This window comes from Amblyomma americanum, chromosome 7, assembly GCF_052857255.1.
Source record: "Amblyomma americanum isolate KBUSLIRL-KWMA chromosome 7, ASM5285725v1, whole genome shotgun sequence".
NCBI classification, from domain to species: Eukaryota; Metazoa; Arthropoda; class Arachnida; order Ixodida; family Ixodidae; genus Amblyomma; species Amblyomma americanum.
Window position 1 is genome coordinate 60,644,282 of NC_135503.1, and position 17,446 is coordinate 60,661,727.

The following is a 17,446-nucleotide window of genomic DNA, read 5'->3' on the forward strand; positions in this document are numbered from 1 at the left end:
ATTGCAGAAGGAGCACCTACTTTCGCCCGTCTTCTCCGTTTAACTACGTTAATCCACTATCATTTTTTTATATATATTTCTTTTTTTAGAAAGTAATCCGATCAATATATATTCATACTCGCCCAGTTACTCAGCTCTACAAATCATACAGCTCGTAAACAGATGTGTCCTTCTACTATGTGGGAGCAAAGAACCATTAGGCGCCTGAGCTATAATCTGATGTCGCCTTAAGAACCGGTCTCTCTTTCTTCATTGTGCAGCTTTGTGTACCTCAACCCAAGTTCATCTTTACCCTCCAATTCTCCTGCAGGGTGGCATCAAAGCGGTGGTGTGGACCGATGTGGTTCAGATGCTCCTGATTTACGTGGGATTCGCAATGGTCATCGCATGTGTGAGTGCAGGCTGTGTGTCTTTATGGTGGCTGCAAGAGCACAATTATTTTAAAATATAAAATTTCATCTCATCAAAAAAAAAAATGCGTGACTACCATTACTGTCTAAGTGGAACATGCGGCGAGTGCACAGTGACGCTACTTTGCAAAACCACCTTTCCCGAATGGCAGGAGTGGTTTGGCAGCGAAAAATTAGTGAACGCGAACAGCTATGTGAATACAACATGATGGCTTCACATCAGCTCTCGGTTGAGTAGTCGCACTTGATTTTAATCACCATCATCATCTCGCGAAGCGTTGCTCGACTAAATCAGCAGTTCGCTGCCTTTCTCGAGCCAATGAGTGCGGCAGAAGTGCACGACCTCTCCAATACTTTGATGTGATGCACGTTCTTAGAGTGTGTGGGGTGCCTTGAAAAACCTCCTTTTCTGTTGTGTTTCGTCCCAGCTCGCCCCGAAGCAGCCCGCATTATCTCAACTTTAATGCGGAGGTTTTCAACTGAGTCTGAATATGCATACAAGTTTCATGACATGCAACTTCTCTTTTTTACTTCAAGAAACATCTAGACTAAGTGCCGCCAATGCTACTGAAAGCTTACTGTAGCATTCTTATAGCTTCTCTTCCACCGCTACCACGATCGGATTTACCACAGCTCTGACCATTACTGATCGTAGAAACGTATTCCTTAGTAGTGCCATTATAGGAAAGACTGAGGATAGAATGACACCTTTAAAGGAAAGATCTCCTTCCGCACACACCGTAAAATACCGTCTCCTGGCGATTTCTTGGGATGTTTATTTTGTCATATGTCACCGCAGGGACTCCACCACGTTGGAGGCTTCGCCGCTATGTGGAGGTCAGCGGATGATGGAGGCCGCCTTATAATCACCAAGTACGCCGACTATGCTGATGTTCTATAATTACCCTGGAACTAATCGTGAAGTAGCTAATGCGAAAAGGTCCCTTACGATTGCAGCAGTTGCGACACTGATGTGGTGGTCCCCACAATTCGCCTATCCTTTCGCAGTTGTTAAAATATTTTGGGTCAATCTTTACTTCGGGCGGACCTCACTGGACACCCTGGCTGTTGTCTTCAGGCTATATTAGTAAACTCAAAATACCCGAAACACACTCAAAGCAGCAGCATTTTTGATAGATGATAACCGGTCTAAATAAAGCTCAATCAGCATCGCTTATTCGATGAGCAGTCGAAGGATTCCTTCGACAGCCTAGTGCTAATACCTATTTTCCACTCTTCGCCTGGCTTGAGCAAGCTGTCTTTGTTCAAAAACTGTGGAGGCATTGCTGAGAGAAGGCGCTTTTATCGGCTTATTTGAAAATGTCAAATTGGTCAAGGAATTCTTGGCTTCTTAGGTTATGATATAAGCCGCTATTACATCTTCCCGACGATGCACAGTGCTGCTAACTTGTGCAGTGGGAGTTTACGGATAACGTTTTCACTGCTCAGGCATAAGTGCTACAATGAGCGAACAAGTTTTTAAAGAGAATTTTGAACGCGCAATAACCGTGCACGTTACCATTTGGTTGCAGCCACTAAATTTTGCATTTTTTTTTGTATCTCTCCCTTGTTTCGCAGCTTCAGCGTGAGCCCGTACGAGACGTACACAACGTGGACCATGCTGGTGGGTTGGGCAGTCACGTGGATGGGCATGTACTGCACTAATCAGACACAGGCACAGCGCTACACCAGTATCCGTTCAATGAGGGATGCCCGCAAGTGGGTACTTTTGCATGTGTTTCATATTACACTGTTATGTTTATTAGTTTCTGTTTAATTTATCACCACTATAATATACGCATTTTTCGACCCTCTATAAAACATCAAATGTCGCTTCTAGATAGCATAGATCCACTCTGTTCAGAAACTGAAATAAAAAAGTCGGTATTAGCTGCCAAGTTTATCTTTTTTTTTAATTTTCGCTTGAGACGTCCTCTCTTTTTTGCACGTAGACGTGTTCCTAAGGTGGACATGTTTGACTTTGTTCCTGCAAGGCTGTCACACGAAGGTGTCGTTTTTTTAAAGCTCCTTTCTTGTAACTGTAGCTGTTAAGCGTGTCTAAATGAAATGCCGAGCTTGTCTGGAAGCACAATCGAGCTGATAGGAAATCTGCGGCCCCACTCGTCCGGAAAAAAGACTAATATATGACCACTTCTGGAACAGGTTTAGATTTCGCTCCGCTCAGCCGACGCAAGCGTATTGGCAAGCACTCAGCGTTGATTTCTTCTTCAGAGCCCTGCTGCTGTGCGTTCCTGGAGTAGCATTCACCATCATGATGTCTGTGCTGTCTGGCCTGACCATCTACGCCGTGTACAAAGACTGCGACCCCAGGCTTACAGGGGACATCGCCAAGGCAGACCAGGTCAGAGACAGCTTTCCGTTAAAAAAGGATTTTTCGGCTCACTGCATACAACATTCCTTAATTGGAGTAACGTTAACAGCCAGCTGAACTCGCGCAGGCCACTTCTTTTTCCTGATAAAAGACGCCCTATTATTCTTTCCGTAGATACAGAGCTTAACTAGAACCATTATTGGTTTCGGAGGGCAGCGTAGTGGTTAGCATAAGCCTGCTGTCGCATTAGTTAACATAACATACTGTCGCAAAACAAAAATCGAGTGGATTTTCGGTTTGCGGGACGAAAGATAGGAATTTTTCAATCTTTGTGGCGCAGTGTAAACTTATGCAACCGATATAGTGGCAACGACAAAAACGTAAACGCAGTAGCAGATGTGACCGCTAGCCACTCTGAGATTATTTATCGCATGCGCAGTCGGCAACGTCATATGGCTAGATATACTCCTTTGTCGTGACGTGCCAAAAGCTCTGGGGGCAGAGCAAATTTTTCTCTCACGTGTATACCAGTTTCGCTTATGTGAAAGTCTCTAGGTTATTGTTCTTATTCCAGCTGATGCCTTACATAGTGCAAGACCTGCTACGCGACTATCCTGGACTTTGCGGTGTGCTAGCAGCTGCTGTTTACAGCAGCTCGCTCAGGTTAGTTCTAGCAATGATCTCATGCCACTTGTCCTAATGGTGTATGTAGCTTTATGACATGATTCTGGACATGTATAACGCGTGTTTCTATGAAGAAGATCACGTGCTCTCTATTTTACTGCTCAAGGCTCATGCTTAAGCGCATGTGTTTGTGTTCTCTTCCATTCTGTCTGTTTGCGCTTTTCAGTCATTTCCATCAACATGCACCAACCAGCTAGACTAAGCCCTCTTCTTGAAATCAAGGCTTGATTTAAACATGCCAATTTTAAAAAAATTTATTGCCCAAAATATAACCATTAATTCGTTCCTCATTATGCTAAATGTTTTTCCGTCTTGCAACATGAATGGTGCGCTATCCTTGAAGGCTACGTGAAAAAATGCATTTCCCACATATACCTGTGCTTTTACACAGCTTAGATGTGCAGATATTAGTATCAGGTAACACATTTCAAAGTGGTTGTTTTGCACTAAAAAAACACACCGGATGTCTTGAACTCCATGTTTCTACAGGTTAACATAATATAGATTTTGGCTTCGAAGTCGGTCGCATTTAATTATATTTTTTTCCTCAAGTTAATCGCAGACACCATCTCCCTCGATGATGCGTACCTCTGCAGTGCGCAAGGCGTCGAACTAACCGTGAAAGGGCCATAGTTTGAACGTGTTCCAGATGTCGAGACAAGAGCAGTGCCTAGTGACCCTGAATGAACAATGTTGAGCCCCTTAACAAGAGATGAGATTCATATAGGTCATCATGCTGTGTCTAATCTGTTTATAATCTATCATCTGTGCACACAGATGACAGACGGTGCGTCAGTCTTAATCACTGTGACCACTGCGACTGCAACCACCCTAAGCAACATCATTTGCGCGGAAACGTGCCGCATTAACTCAGTAGCTGTGGTGTTGGACCCCAGTCCAAAATTCGCGGCATGGATTCCTTGCAGCAACAGCCGCACTTCTATGATGGCAAAATGCAAAAACGCCTGTGTGCTCTGCGATGTTAGGGCACCTTAAGAACCAGACTTGGCACAGTCCTCCAGTGCGGCGGCTCTCATAGCCCATATGAGGCTTTGGTACGCTCAACACCACACTTCACATCAGACCGCTTTCCCAAAACAAGGACGTAGCTGTTAAAGATAGCAACGGTGGTTTCACCACTACATACTTGTCCCTAGGATACAGAATCATCGTTAGATCTGCATATGTTTCGTAGTTATAAGCTGCAATATTGTCATCACCCTTCTTAAATGTCTCCCTCCTCATGCGTCAGCGTATTGTATCTCGATTGAGCCTCTGTTTCATTCCTGTAGGAAAAACTCTCAGCGACAGTTCCTTGTGTTCTTTTTCGGTAATTGACCATAAAGCGCTCTTCCTGATGTGCCAAGTTCTTTGAAGTCAACTTCGTACATTTCTTCCAGTACGCTGTCGTCTGGTTACAATGCTCTCGCCGCTGTGACGTGGGAAGACTTCGTTCGCCCTCGGGTTGACATCAAGGAATCTACTGCTCTGAGACTCACTAAGTGCATCGGTAGGTGATTGCACAACGTCTTCATACAGGTCAGGAGTTGAGACAGAAATGGCAGCCATACTACTGATATTGCAGCCGCCGCATATGGAGTGCTCTCGATAGCCCTTGCCTTCCTTGCCGGGTCAATGGAATCTATTGTGCAGGTGAGCAAACCTTTTTTCTTCTCTTTTTAAACAATATATCTAATTTTCTGCAGGAGTGGAATGGTGCTTGGTGTCATAGGAGTACCGTGTTGCTGCAAAGGAGCCGGTGCAAGAGACTGATCTTTTTTATTATTATTGCGGGGACTCCTATAGAGCCTAACTCACTTCATGCAGCAATAAAAAGCACGCGGTCAATTTATTCCGGAATGTTAGATATCTTTTTTTTATCTCCTCTGTACAGCTAGGAGCAGCGTCCTTTTTGCCCGCGTTGTTAGAGAAGATTTCAGCGAGCACATGTTATTTTAGATTACAATCAGTTTATAATTTGAAACTATAGTATTTCATTTACATGTACCAGAGTGACGGGATTACGCCTTTGTGTTCTTGGTTATCAATTCTTTTTGTTTTGACGTTGCAGCTCCTGTCCTTGTCATCAGATGGTACTAGGCTCCGATCAGGCTTAGAGCAGCTGTGCTTTCAGCTGTTTTAAATAGCAATGTTTCGAAAATGTCCTCCCAAATGTACACACCTGGAGCAGTCAGCGCGGTGCGGGTGTCACTAAATTGGACATACCGCTTTTGCTACTGCAGGCTGTCTCATCCCTGGTGGGCGCCCTGGCTGGTCCTCTCGTGGCCATCTTTGTTCTAGGCTTCTTTTTCCCCTGTTGCAAGAAAAAGGTGAATGCCAGTGTGTGAAATCAATTTTTTTTTTGTAACTCAATCATTCATTCCAAACACGAGGCTAAAACCACTATGCATTCTTTAATTCTTCCGATTTTTCTACTTGCGATAAATCAGGGACTGAAGTTTCCCTACACTGTTTCTTGTAGCTACTCTTCAGTGCGCCTCCATCGAAGCCCATCTGTCTTTATCTCATCCTGGATGATGACTATGATATTCCGAGTAGTGTACTGTTTTTCGCCTAGTGCGTCTAATGAATAATTCAATATATCGAGAGGAATTTTGGTTCTCATACTCTTTCTTCTTTACCAATAACTAGATCAGAAACACCCATGTCCTTTGCGACTCCTGCCTGTTGTAAAAAAACCTACTATATGGCGCACTATTTAGCAATCATTTCCTAATGTGGTCTCCAAAACAATTTTCTAAATATGCATTGGCTAATAATACCAACCATTTACCGCAGTCACAGGTTAACAGGCGAAGTATTACGCGCCTAAAAAAGCGAGACCGTGAAAAAAATTCAAACCCTTTATTTAGCGGTGACCTCAGTTAACTGCCACACTAAGCTCTAGTTACTCTCCTGCTGGCAAGTCTAGACAGTCCAATTTTTTGAACTTTTTGCAGTCATCGTTCGCTCATCAGTGCTACGTCCAAAGCCTAATGTACTGCTTAAGGAAAAGGAAGCCTGTACAGAACCTAAAAAGCGAAGTTTTTTTTCAAGTTCTTGACAAATAGTACCCGAAGAGCCGTTAGAAGATTTATTATGGGAAGAACTTCATGGCCTAGCACCTCATGTAATTCTCTGAAAAAAATACTTTAAAATTTGTAATTTTTTTAGAATTCTGATTGACCTCCAACACAATTCGAAATTAAACAAACTTGCTATGTGCTCTCAATGGGGAGCTTGGATTCTGTGTGCCCTGACCAGGTGACAGAATGATGTTAATGGCTGTTCTGAAATTTCTCCGCGCCTCCTTTTGTTTTTGTACAGTATGGTGGACGTCAGCCAGAGGATAGGGCCCTCGGAGAGCCGGGCATTTCAAAGTACCATTAGGTTAATGGCCTCGACAAGATTTCTCTAGCAGGTGCATAGCTAATATCTTAGGTCCAAGTGTAGAGGTAACCTGGTGTCATAGCAAAAAATTACTACCCTGAAAGTGCGTTCAGTTTCTTAACATACCCATGAAAGTCAATATTTTCGTCAAACGCACCCGCGTACACATAGCGGCGACCTGATGAACCTGGTTCCGAACGCTGTTTTGCATGCATACAGGGAAAAGCACAGAAGACAACAATGAGATCTGATGCACACATTCGCTGATATACTGCAAATTAGATGATTTTACTGCGGACGCTTTCTGTCCCAGAATGATGATATTCGCCTACCTATTCTGAACATTCCGTAATTATAGCTCTGAGATTATCGTTCATTCTTTCAACACTAAGATCGCCTTCTTCAATTAAAGCCGAATATCTTTTCTGCAGCGAATATTTCTTCTGCAGAATGGTGGGTCTAAATATTAACATAGAAAACCAAAGTAATGTCCAACAGTCTTGCTCGAGAACAACATTTCACAATTAGCAGCAAGGAGCCGGAAGGGCTAAGGGAATACATCTACTCGGGTATCCCTATTCTAGTTGGCGGTGACTTCAACGGCGCACACACTGCGTGGGGTTACCCATCGGATTCCTCAAGGGGTTCACACATCCAAGGGAGCTTTTCAGATCATTCCTTTCAACTTTTAAACCACCCGAATACTTCTACCCGCCCACGAGGTGGCCCGTATTCACCTGATTTGACTTGGTGGTTAGGCCCCGGTAACCCTCGTTGGGCTGTTGATTCTGATACTTGGGGTAGCGATCACAGCCCTATTTTTATCTCCCTCACGCCTACGCGTCTACGGAAAATACGCCGCACTGTACGAATAACATCATGGGATTCTGTACGCGCAGACAATCATTTATCTACATTCAACCCCTCTTCAGCATTGTCTATTCTATCTGATGTTCTCGCTACTCACACTATTACCACTACTGTAAATGAAGATGACCCAAACCCGGACATACATCTCTTGAATCTGTGGGCTCTTCGTCGCCAGGCGGATCTTTACGCTACTCGTCACCCCGATGACTCTTCGGCTCTTCCTACTCTTCACCGCGCTACCGCACGGGCGCGGCGCTATGCAAAGCGGCTAGGCAGGCAACGCTGGGCTGCATGGTGTGCCCGCCTGTCCTCTACGCAGGGCAATCGACATCTTTGGAGAGTGTTTCACGCCATGGAGCGCCCTTCTCAGGTTGCAGATTACACAGAGAGCATTCGCCTCGCGCTAAATGTGGATGAGGACACATTTGCACAACAAGCGGCCCGTCAATTTTTTTCCAAACCATGACTGCACCGCTACGTCTCCACCTGAATTATCGGTAACAGAGCCCCCCGATGGGATTACTTCTGACCTCACCATGGCAGAGCTGCTGGCCTCCATTGACCGTTTAAAAACTACTACTACTCCCGGACACGACGGAATACCTAACTCCTTATTCCGTAACTTGGAAGGGAGGGCTTTGGAAACCCTACTTGATACTTTTAACGAAGTGTGGCTTTCTGGCGTCATGCCGGGAGACTGGAAGCATTCTATTGTGGTTCCAATCCCCAAGTCAGGTCAGCCTCCAGTATCTCTCTCGGCCCTTCGTCCAATTTCCCTTACCCCTACCATCTGCAAGCTTTATGAAAACATTCTAGCCGCACGCTTATCATGGTGGCTGGAATCCCGTGATTGTTACCCAGATTCCCAAATTGGTTTCCGCCCACATATTGGAACGGAGGACGGCCTTGCTACTTTGGCTGCTGACGTGCTTGACCACTCTCCACAGAGTCACCTTGTACGAACCGTAATCGCTACAGACATAACAAAGGCATATGATAACATCCTTCACTCTGCCATTCTTGCCTCCCTTCAAACTCTTGGTCTCCCTCACCGGTTCCTCCTCTCCATTCACGCCTTTTTAGCAAATCGAACCTTCAGCGTGCGTGTCCACGGAAAGCCCTTTGGTAATTTCACTTCCAATAGAGGAGTGCCGCAGGGCTCCGTTCTCGCCCCCACATTATTTAATGTGGCTTTAATTCCTCTGGTTCGAGCCCTAGAGACCATCCCTTCTATCCGCGTGCTTGCATATGCCGATGATATCACGTTGTGGTGCTGTCATCCAGATGCGTCTATTCATCAGTCGGTCCTTCAACACGCGCTGGATGTATTGACATCTCGCCTCCCACCTTTGGGTCTAACACTCTCTCCTACTAAATCATGTTTCATTCGAATTGGAAATAAAGCCGCCTTACGGAAAGCTCCCCCTTTAAATTTTACGGTACATAATTCTCTGATTCCTCAGGTAGAAACTGTTCGTATTCTTGGTCTTCTCCTCCATACATCTGGGACTGGCACCCCGTGGCTGACAGCCACCCGTAAATCGGCTCACGCTACTCTAGGTCTGATTCGTCGCATAGCTATGCGCTCTGGTGGCGCACGTGCTCATACGGCCCGCCAGCTTGTGCGCTCTATCCTTCAGCCACGGATAGTATATCAGGCTCAATTTCAACGTCTCACCCGCAGACAGTGGGACTCCCTTGAAGCTATCAATCGTGAGGCTATGCGCGTCATAACATATCTGCCTCGTTTAACACCCATACCTGTGCTACAGGAGTTCGCCCAACTTAATACACTCAGTGAGATCATCGACCAACGGGTGGCAAATAGAGCTCGAAAACAGTCTCTCAAACTTCATCGTTTAAAGACACTTCCACCGTGGTCCTATTGCCAGCTCACTGACAATCGCCCCACTGTTTCCCCGTCGGTATCAGCAGCGTATCTGCCTGAAGGGTGCATATTATACACGGATGCATCTCATTCTGCAGAGAGGGGAGTTACTGCTGTGTATAGTCCATCTCATCCGCATCTCAACTCTCGCGCGACGTATACTGCGGATACGTGCACTCCCCTGGCATTGGAACTTCAAGCCATTTACAATGCCATTGCTTCCCTTCCGCTCGTTCCAACATTCAATACAGTTCACATTTACACCGACTCCCGCGCCGCCCTTAAACAGCTGAAGGCTGTTCGACGAACGTTCCAGATTTCACAATCTATTCATGTGCTCTGCGCAAAGTATCCATGTCCTGTGCGCATACACTGGATTCGCGGCCATGCCCAGGATCCACATAACATTCAAGCGGATGCTATGACTCATCTTCATACATTAGACGATCCGCCACCTTCCCCTCTTCCCCCCGATCCGTTCCTGTCCCACGTTTCCGATTCCGAAGTTCTGCGCCAGCGAACACGCGCTCTAATTCCTCCGTGTTCGCACCCTCTCCCCCGTAGTCTTACTCGGCAGGAGGAGGTATCCGTGCGCCGGATTCGGGCAGGGGCGGCTCTGACACCATCTGTCCGTCATCGGTGGCGTGCCAAAGATCTGCCACTACCTGACAGGTGCCCTCACTGTGGCGCTGCACCGGACATATGTGATGTGCGGCACTTGTTGTGGACGTGCCCAGCGACGGCTGCTATCAGAAAACGGCTCCTCAGGGAGGTGGGCCTGCGGTGGAACCGCGAAAGTGACTTCGTGAAGTGGACAATGGACAACCGTTTCATTAACAACCTCTGCGACTACCTCAGCGCAACGGTTCTTCACTCCTTCTTTTAACTTTCAATCCCGTGCATTCCTTCCCCCCTTTCCTTTTTCAACTTATGCCTCATGGCACACTTCTCGAATAAAAAAAAAAAAAAAAAAGGTAGTGACCGCTGATCCGGATCATGAGAGGGAAATAACGAGAAGGATAAGAATGGGGTGGAGCGCATTGGGCAGGTTCACTCAGATCATGAATGGCAGTTTACCAATATCCCCCAAGAGAAAAGTGTGCAACAGCTGTATCATGCCGGTACTCACCTACGGGGCAGAAGCGTGGAGGCTAACGAAAAGTGTTCAGCTTAAGTTAAGGACAGCGCAGCGAACCAAGGAAAGAAAAATGATAGGTGTTAGGTTAAGAAACTGGAAGCGGGCAGGGCAGTGTGGGTGAGGGAACAAACCCATGTTTTATGACATCCTAATCGAAATCAAGAGGAAGAAATGGGCTTGGTCAGGGCATGTAATGCGAAGGCAAGATAACTGCTGGTCCTTAAGGATAACTGAGTGGATTCCAAGAGAAGGCAAGCGTAGCAGGGGGCGGCAGAAGGTTAAACGGGCGGATGAGATTAAGAAGTTCGCAGGCATACGGTGGGCGCGGCCGGCAAAGGACAGGGTTAAAAGGAGAGACATGGGAGAGGCAGTTGCCCTGCAGTGGGTGTAGTCACGCTGCTGCTGCTGCTGATGATGATGGTGTGTGATGCACCCCGCAGGCTCTCATGGTGGGGACTGGTGCGTCCGTAGTCGTCTCAGTGTGGCTCGCCCTGGGTGCTATCCTGTACCCGCCGAAAACACACGCTCTGCCTACTACCACAGCCGGATGTTTACACTTCAACCGCACCATTACCGCAGGATCCTACGAATTGCCACCAACGCCAAAGTAAGTTCTGATCCCCGCCTTCAGAGTACGACCCAGTCACACGTTAATACTTTGCTTTCTTTACATAATGAAAAAAATATGATTGAGAATCCCACTGAGAACGCTTTCTAAAACTAAAACGAAGAAAAACTTAGGAGAAAGCAGGAAAACAAAATCGGCTGTTGCTTTAACATCACTGTTTATTTAATGGTATTTTCCTTGAGCTTTGGAGCTTGTAGGTCGCGTGCGACTACAGTTTTTGGGACTCTGTACGCTTGCTTCAGTCGCCCGAGCTGTGTTTGTGCCTAAAAGCACTTTAGCGATTAGGTTAAGGAAAAAAAGAATAAATTTTTGCGTAGCAAATTTGGAAGTATAAACACTGCAGCACTAGTACAACCAAAAGTCGCCGCCTGTGTATTTTTTTTCTTGTGCGTCAGCAATTTGGAAGCGCTGAAGTTTGCTTCGCCTTCACGCAGTGGCATCTTTTTGTTCTACCACATCTCCTTCATGTGGATTGCCGTCGTCGGCTTCATCGTCGGCATGATCGTCTCACTGATTTTCAGTCTCATATTCGGTAAGCGCTCCTTGACTAAAACCTCTTCCAACTCAAGACAATTGAAAATTGCGCAATGTTTGCAGTACCTTATTTCGAAGAACCGTATCTTGTCAAAATGGCACCCTTTTTACATTAAATTTGTTGGTAAGGCGTACGTATCATTTCCTTTCAACACCATAATCAAATTCAACGTGCAGCAAAATGAATATTGAAATGTTCAACAGATTATATACGGTGAAACCTTGCTGGCGTTCTTTTGTTTTGATTTTGGTTGGTGTACCTGTGCAGATTGAGGTGGTGTGATTTTCGTGTTGCCGTAACCATTTCTTTCAATCCGTGTTCGATTCTTTGGCGCTTCTGCTCTTATTCTTCTAGTTTTTTTATGTCATTCTTCTCATTTTAGCTTCCTCATGAGTTGATTATTCATTTCTATGCAAAGAAAGTGCCTTTATATTGTAACCCTTGCGTATGCCTTTTTTGCACAGAACAGAATAAATTACTTGGACGTAAAAGGATGTATAAGAAACTGCACCGCTGCACAAGAATAAAAACGCACCGACGAGCAAAGCACCTTACAAAAACCTATTTTTACAAAAGTGCATGGCCATTTCCTGAAAAAGCTGTGCCCTTCCGGCTCTACTAGATGTATTTTATAAGCTGCATATATTTTTGCCAGGTGTTCTCTTGACTTGCGCCGAAGAAGTTCAGTGCTATGTTGTTTCACGCTTAACAAACATCTTACTCGCCGGCAGAACGAAACGACGCCGAAGCGGTTGATCCAAGATACATCTTCCACGTAGTTCGGAAGTACATGAAAAAAGACGTTCATAAAAACAAGGATACCATCGACGGGCACCCGTGTATATTGCCTAAGGTGAGTACAAAAATAGTCACCACTACCATAAGCAGGTCAAACGCACTGCCTGGTAAAACAAATGCGGCCAAGGGACAGTCACTCTGCCTCGACTTCTCAGATCACCGCATGCGGGCGTTGAAGCTTCCGAAATGTGGGTGGAAAATAAGAGACAGGCCTCTAACGAGCAATATCCGGGCCTTACGTGGCGGGAAAATATCCGAGATATGCCAAGGAAGGAAGTTGGTGTGCTTATATCACAACGAGTGCTTTATGCCGCAGGAGGGTAAGACACTCTAGCCTTCTTAGCGTCCCCCTACTCCCCCCCCTCCTTTTTTTACGTTTCTGACCCTTTTTCGGACTTAGCAGATTACCTGAAGATACTAAATAAAATATTGTCACGGGTGGTACAGCTCGGTTGGAGTAGGTGACTGCAGCGGACGTCAGTAGCAGTCCCAAAAGCGGAGCATTCGCAGCCAGACACTTCGGCTTCTCTCTTTAAGGCCAGCTCGCGCGCGCATTCCGCGCTCTCGTGGTTCTAGTAGAACGACGACGATGAATTGGCGGTGTCATTACTCCCCGGCAAAAAGAAGCATCGTCCCGATGCTGGGAGTGAGTGGAGAGGTCGGAAGGACTGAACGGGGTTAGTGGGCGAGGCTACCGATCGTGATAAGGCTTCAGGCGGACCACGTGAACCACTTCAGGGCACGGGGACCGTCGGGACTTCTGAAATCCATCGGGAATGACCTCGTAGTTGAGGTCGCCCAATGACCTGACCACGCGGTATGGTCCGAAGTAGCGATGGAGGAGTTTTTCGCTCAGTCCTCGTCGCCGAATGGGGAACCACACCCACACACGGTCGCCAGGCGCATAATGGACGTCGTGACGGCGCCGATTGTAGCGATCTGCATCTCGAAGTTGTTGGTCCTGAATTCGAACTTTGGCCAGTTGGCGAGCAGCTTCGGCGCGTTCCAGGAACGTGTAGGTATCAGTGTGAAGGCTAGAGTCGTCCAGATGTGGTAACATTGCGTCGAGCATCGTCGTCACTGCACGGCCGTAGACGAGTTGGAATGGAGACATCTGCGTTGTTTCTTGCATGGCCGTATTGTAGGCGAAGGTGACATAAGGAAGCACTTCGTCCCACGTTTTGTGTTCAATATCGACGTACATGGAAATCATGTCAGAAAGGGTTCGGTTCAGTCTTTCAGTCAACCCGTTCGTTTGAGGGTGGTACGACGTTGTTCGGCGGTGGTCGGTATGACTGTAAACCAAGATCTCCTGCAGCAGCTCAGCCATGAACGCAGGGCCTCTGTCAGTGATCAGCACTTCAGGTGCCCCATGGCGGAGTACGATCTGATGCACGAAGAACTTAGCGACTTCTAAAGCGGTGCCGCTGGGTAGAGCTGACGTTTCTGCATAGCGGGTAAGGTAGTCCGTCGCGACAATTATCCATTTGTTGCCAGAGTTCGAACGTGGGAACGGACCCAGCATGTCCATTCCTATTCGTTGGAAGGGCCTTGTGGGTGGTCTAATGGGCATCAAGAACCCAGCTTGTTTGGTTGACGGTACCTTGCGACGCTGACAGGCTCGGCACGTTCTGACGTAGTGAGTGACATCAGCACGGAGACGAGGCCAGTAGTAATAGTGGTCATCCAGGATGCAAAGTGCGGTCGGATGGTCTGGATCTCTGTGTATTGCGTTCTCTGTGGAGAAACACACGGCCTTTGACTGGAGGTCGATGGCCGCTCCATTCTCGGTCAAGAAATCCATCCCGAGAATGACGTCACGTGAACAATGTTCGAGTATCACGAACGTTGCCAGGTAGGTTGCGCCTTGAACTGCTACTCTTGATGTGCAAGTCCCGGTCGGTGTAACTAAGTGACCCCCGGCTGTACGAATCTGTGGGCCCATCCACGGAGTGGTGACCTTTTTCAAAGTGGCGGCGAAATTTCCACTGAGGATAGAGTAATCCGCCCCTGTGTCGACGAGTGCAGTGACGTCTGTTCCGTCGAGGGAAATGCTCAGGTTTGCTGTCGTAGACGGCGTGTGAGCGGTACGGCGCGGTGTTCGGTCACGGCTGCGGTGTGGCGGGGGTTCATTTCGATACGTCAGGTGGCATTCCAGTCGAGTCGGCGTTTCACGGTGTTGGACGGCATTCGGTCGTGGCATCGGGTGGCCACCTAGTTGCAGCGTAGGAGGGTCTGTTACATTTCGTCGGTGAGCAACCTCCCCCTCAAAGGTTGCTGCTTTTAGTTTTCCTGGCGGGGGCTTGGCGACCTTCCCCGAGGAAAGTCACCGTAAGACCGACGACGTGGGGATGGCGACCTGCGGGTCCCACCGGCAGATTCGGCCAGATAATCGTTGATTTCTCTGGGTCGCTGCCCAGGCTGCGGACGTGGTGCATCTGCAGGGAACCCCGGCAGGCCCATCTGACGATACCTGCAGTTGCGGTACAGGTGGCCCGGCTCACCGCAGTGATAGCAGAGAGGACGGTAGTTGGGAGTGCGCCAGATGTCACTTTTACGGGGATACGATGGAGCAGGACGAGCAGGTGGTGGCGGCCGAAAAGAGGCCGGGGTTTCCTGAAGACGAGTCGGCGGCGGTTGTGCGCGACGAGCAACAGCGGCGTATGTCATGTGTTGTGGGGCTGTGGACGGCTGAAAGGGAGCTGGTGTTGTAAGCGCCTGTTGCACCTCTTCCCGAATAACCTCGGATAGAGCAGTAACCGTTGGCGCAGGCGGCGTAGCCGGGAACAGCTTCTGGAGCTCCTCGCGAACGATAGCTCGTACGGTTTCGCGAAGCATGTGGGTGTTACTGATGTCCGTGGTTGCCGCAGTCATGGCCAAAGGTTGACGCTCGTATTGCCGCAACCGCATATCGAGTGTCTTTTCCATGGTGGTTGCCTCCGACAGAAACTCTGCGACCGTGCTCGGTGGATTGCGAACCAGTCCGGCAAAGATTTGCTCCTTGACACCTCGCATAAGGTACCGGAGTTTCTTCTGCTCTGTCATGTCCGGGTCAGCTCGACGAAATAACTTTGCCATCTCTTCGAAGTATACCAGTATGTTTTCATTTGGTAGCTGGGTTCGGGACTGAAGGAGCAGATCGGCCCGTTCTCTTCGAATCACCGTGGTGAAGTCCTTCAGGAACTGGTCTTTAAATACGTTCCACGTCGTTATGGACGACTCCCGGTTCTCGAACCACGTACGAGCTGCGCCCTCCAGCGAAAAGAACACGTGTTGAAGCTTGGAGTCTTCCGCCCATCTGTTGTACCGGGCCACGCGTTCAAATTTCTCCAGCCAGTCTTCCGGGTCTTCGCCTGGAGAACCTTGGAAGATCGGTGGCTCCCGAGGCTGCTGCAGCACAACAGAAGGTGAACTAATCGTCGTCTGCATGCCTATTTCGGGCTGGACGGTCGTCGACGATGGAGCTGAACGAACCGCTTGGGTTGAGCGAGACTCTAGAAGCCCAAACTCGGGTTGAAGGCCTTGGAGCCGGCGGCTGCCGTGGTGTACAGGCGTCACCTCGATGGCAGATGACCCTCGAGCACTTGAATCCCTGCTTGCTGGGGGAGTCCGAGGCATAGAATGCGTTACCCAGCACCTCCACCAGATGTCACGGGTGGTACAGCTCGGTTGGAGTAGGTGACTGCAGCGGACGTCAGTAGCAGTCCCAAAAGCGGAGCATTCGCAGCCACACACTTCGGCTTCTCTCTTTAAGGCCAGCTCGCGCGCGCATTCCGCGCTCTCGTGGTTCTAGTAGAACGACGACGATGAATTGGCGGTGTCAATATTTAAGTGGCAAATATCTAGACAGTGTTCTGTTATCTAGTGTGCTCTAGCAAATGTACGCATATCGCTCCATATCTTATTTTCTATAAAATACAAACCTGCATGCTAACGATGTTATCTTCAATCAAAAGGCAGCTATATTATCTGGTTTGCAACTAAAGCACAAGCATTTTTTTTAAACGAACGTTCAAATCCTGCTTACAACTTTCGCTGCCGCTATTACTGAAGGCACACCACCGACCACAAGATAGAAGGGCTCGATTTTCACATTTCTTAAAGCACAGTTGTTTTGCGTCATCTCACAACTATCTGGCTATGCAAGCGACTACTGCAAGTTTCATATATATGCAGCAGCATCATTTAAGAAGAGTGATTACCCCGCTTTTTCTGTTCAGTTGTTTCCATCGAAAACTATACTTGTTTTTGTTTGTGTGTGATGTGGTAACGTTTTGGCGCTCTCTTTTATCCGAAACAAGGTTACAACAGGTGCAAAGATTCATTTATTAGAGGTATTGTTCACTTTCAGCGTCCTGTACTAAGGTAACCAGTGAGCTTTGACGTGAGTTGGCGACTGCATGCAAGTGTAAGTTTGGAATCAGCAATATAGCCCTTGTGTGGAGAGGAAGTGCACCAAAATAAGGCTGGTGGCCACGGCAGGAGAGAGAATTCTTCATTGATATAACGGATAAATTTTGATATTGTCCCATTTGGCTACTGCCTAAACAAAGCAATTTCATAGAAGCATCTGGTGAGTATGCGGAGTTATTCACACACGGCGCATTTTTTTATTTTACACAGTAAGCGTTTTTTTTTTCATTGTATCAAATTCACGTTTTCGGGAAAAAAAGAGCTTTAAACACACAAGGCAATGAGCCAACTAAGAGCCCGGCAATTCTTTGCCCATTAAAATATAAAAATGGCCCAGGCAGTAGGTCTGTTCGCTGAAAA

The 17,446-nt window shown here is 47.5% G+C and overlaps 1 protein-coding gene across 1 annotated transcript in view; it reads left to right on the forward strand.

Moving 5' to 3' along the window:
- Positions 1-17,446, forward strand: part of LOC144099207 (sodium-coupled monocarboxylate transporter 1-like) — a 30,517-nt gene that overhangs the window by 12,012 nt on the left and 1,059 nt on the right. The window contains exons 5-15 of the mRNA XM_077632351.1: positions 311-391; positions 1,210-1,283; positions 1,989-2,129; positions 2,643-2,772; positions 3,317-3,405; positions 4,827-4,936; positions 5,012-5,079; positions 5,670-5,756; positions 11,153-11,319; positions 11,775-11,872; positions 12,607-12,728. Coding sequence (XP_077488477.1) covers positions 311-391; positions 1,210-1,283; positions 1,989-2,129; positions 2,643-2,772; positions 3,317-3,405; positions 4,827-4,936; positions 5,012-5,079; positions 5,670-5,756; positions 11,153-11,319; positions 11,775-11,872; positions 12,607-12,728 — 1,167 coding nt within the window. The remainder of the gene's footprint in view (positions 1-310; positions 392-1,209; positions 1,284-1,988; positions 2,130-2,642; positions 2,773-3,316; positions 3,406-4,826; positions 4,937-5,011; positions 5,080-5,669; positions 5,757-11,152; positions 11,320-11,774; positions 11,873-12,606; positions 12,729-17,446) is intronic.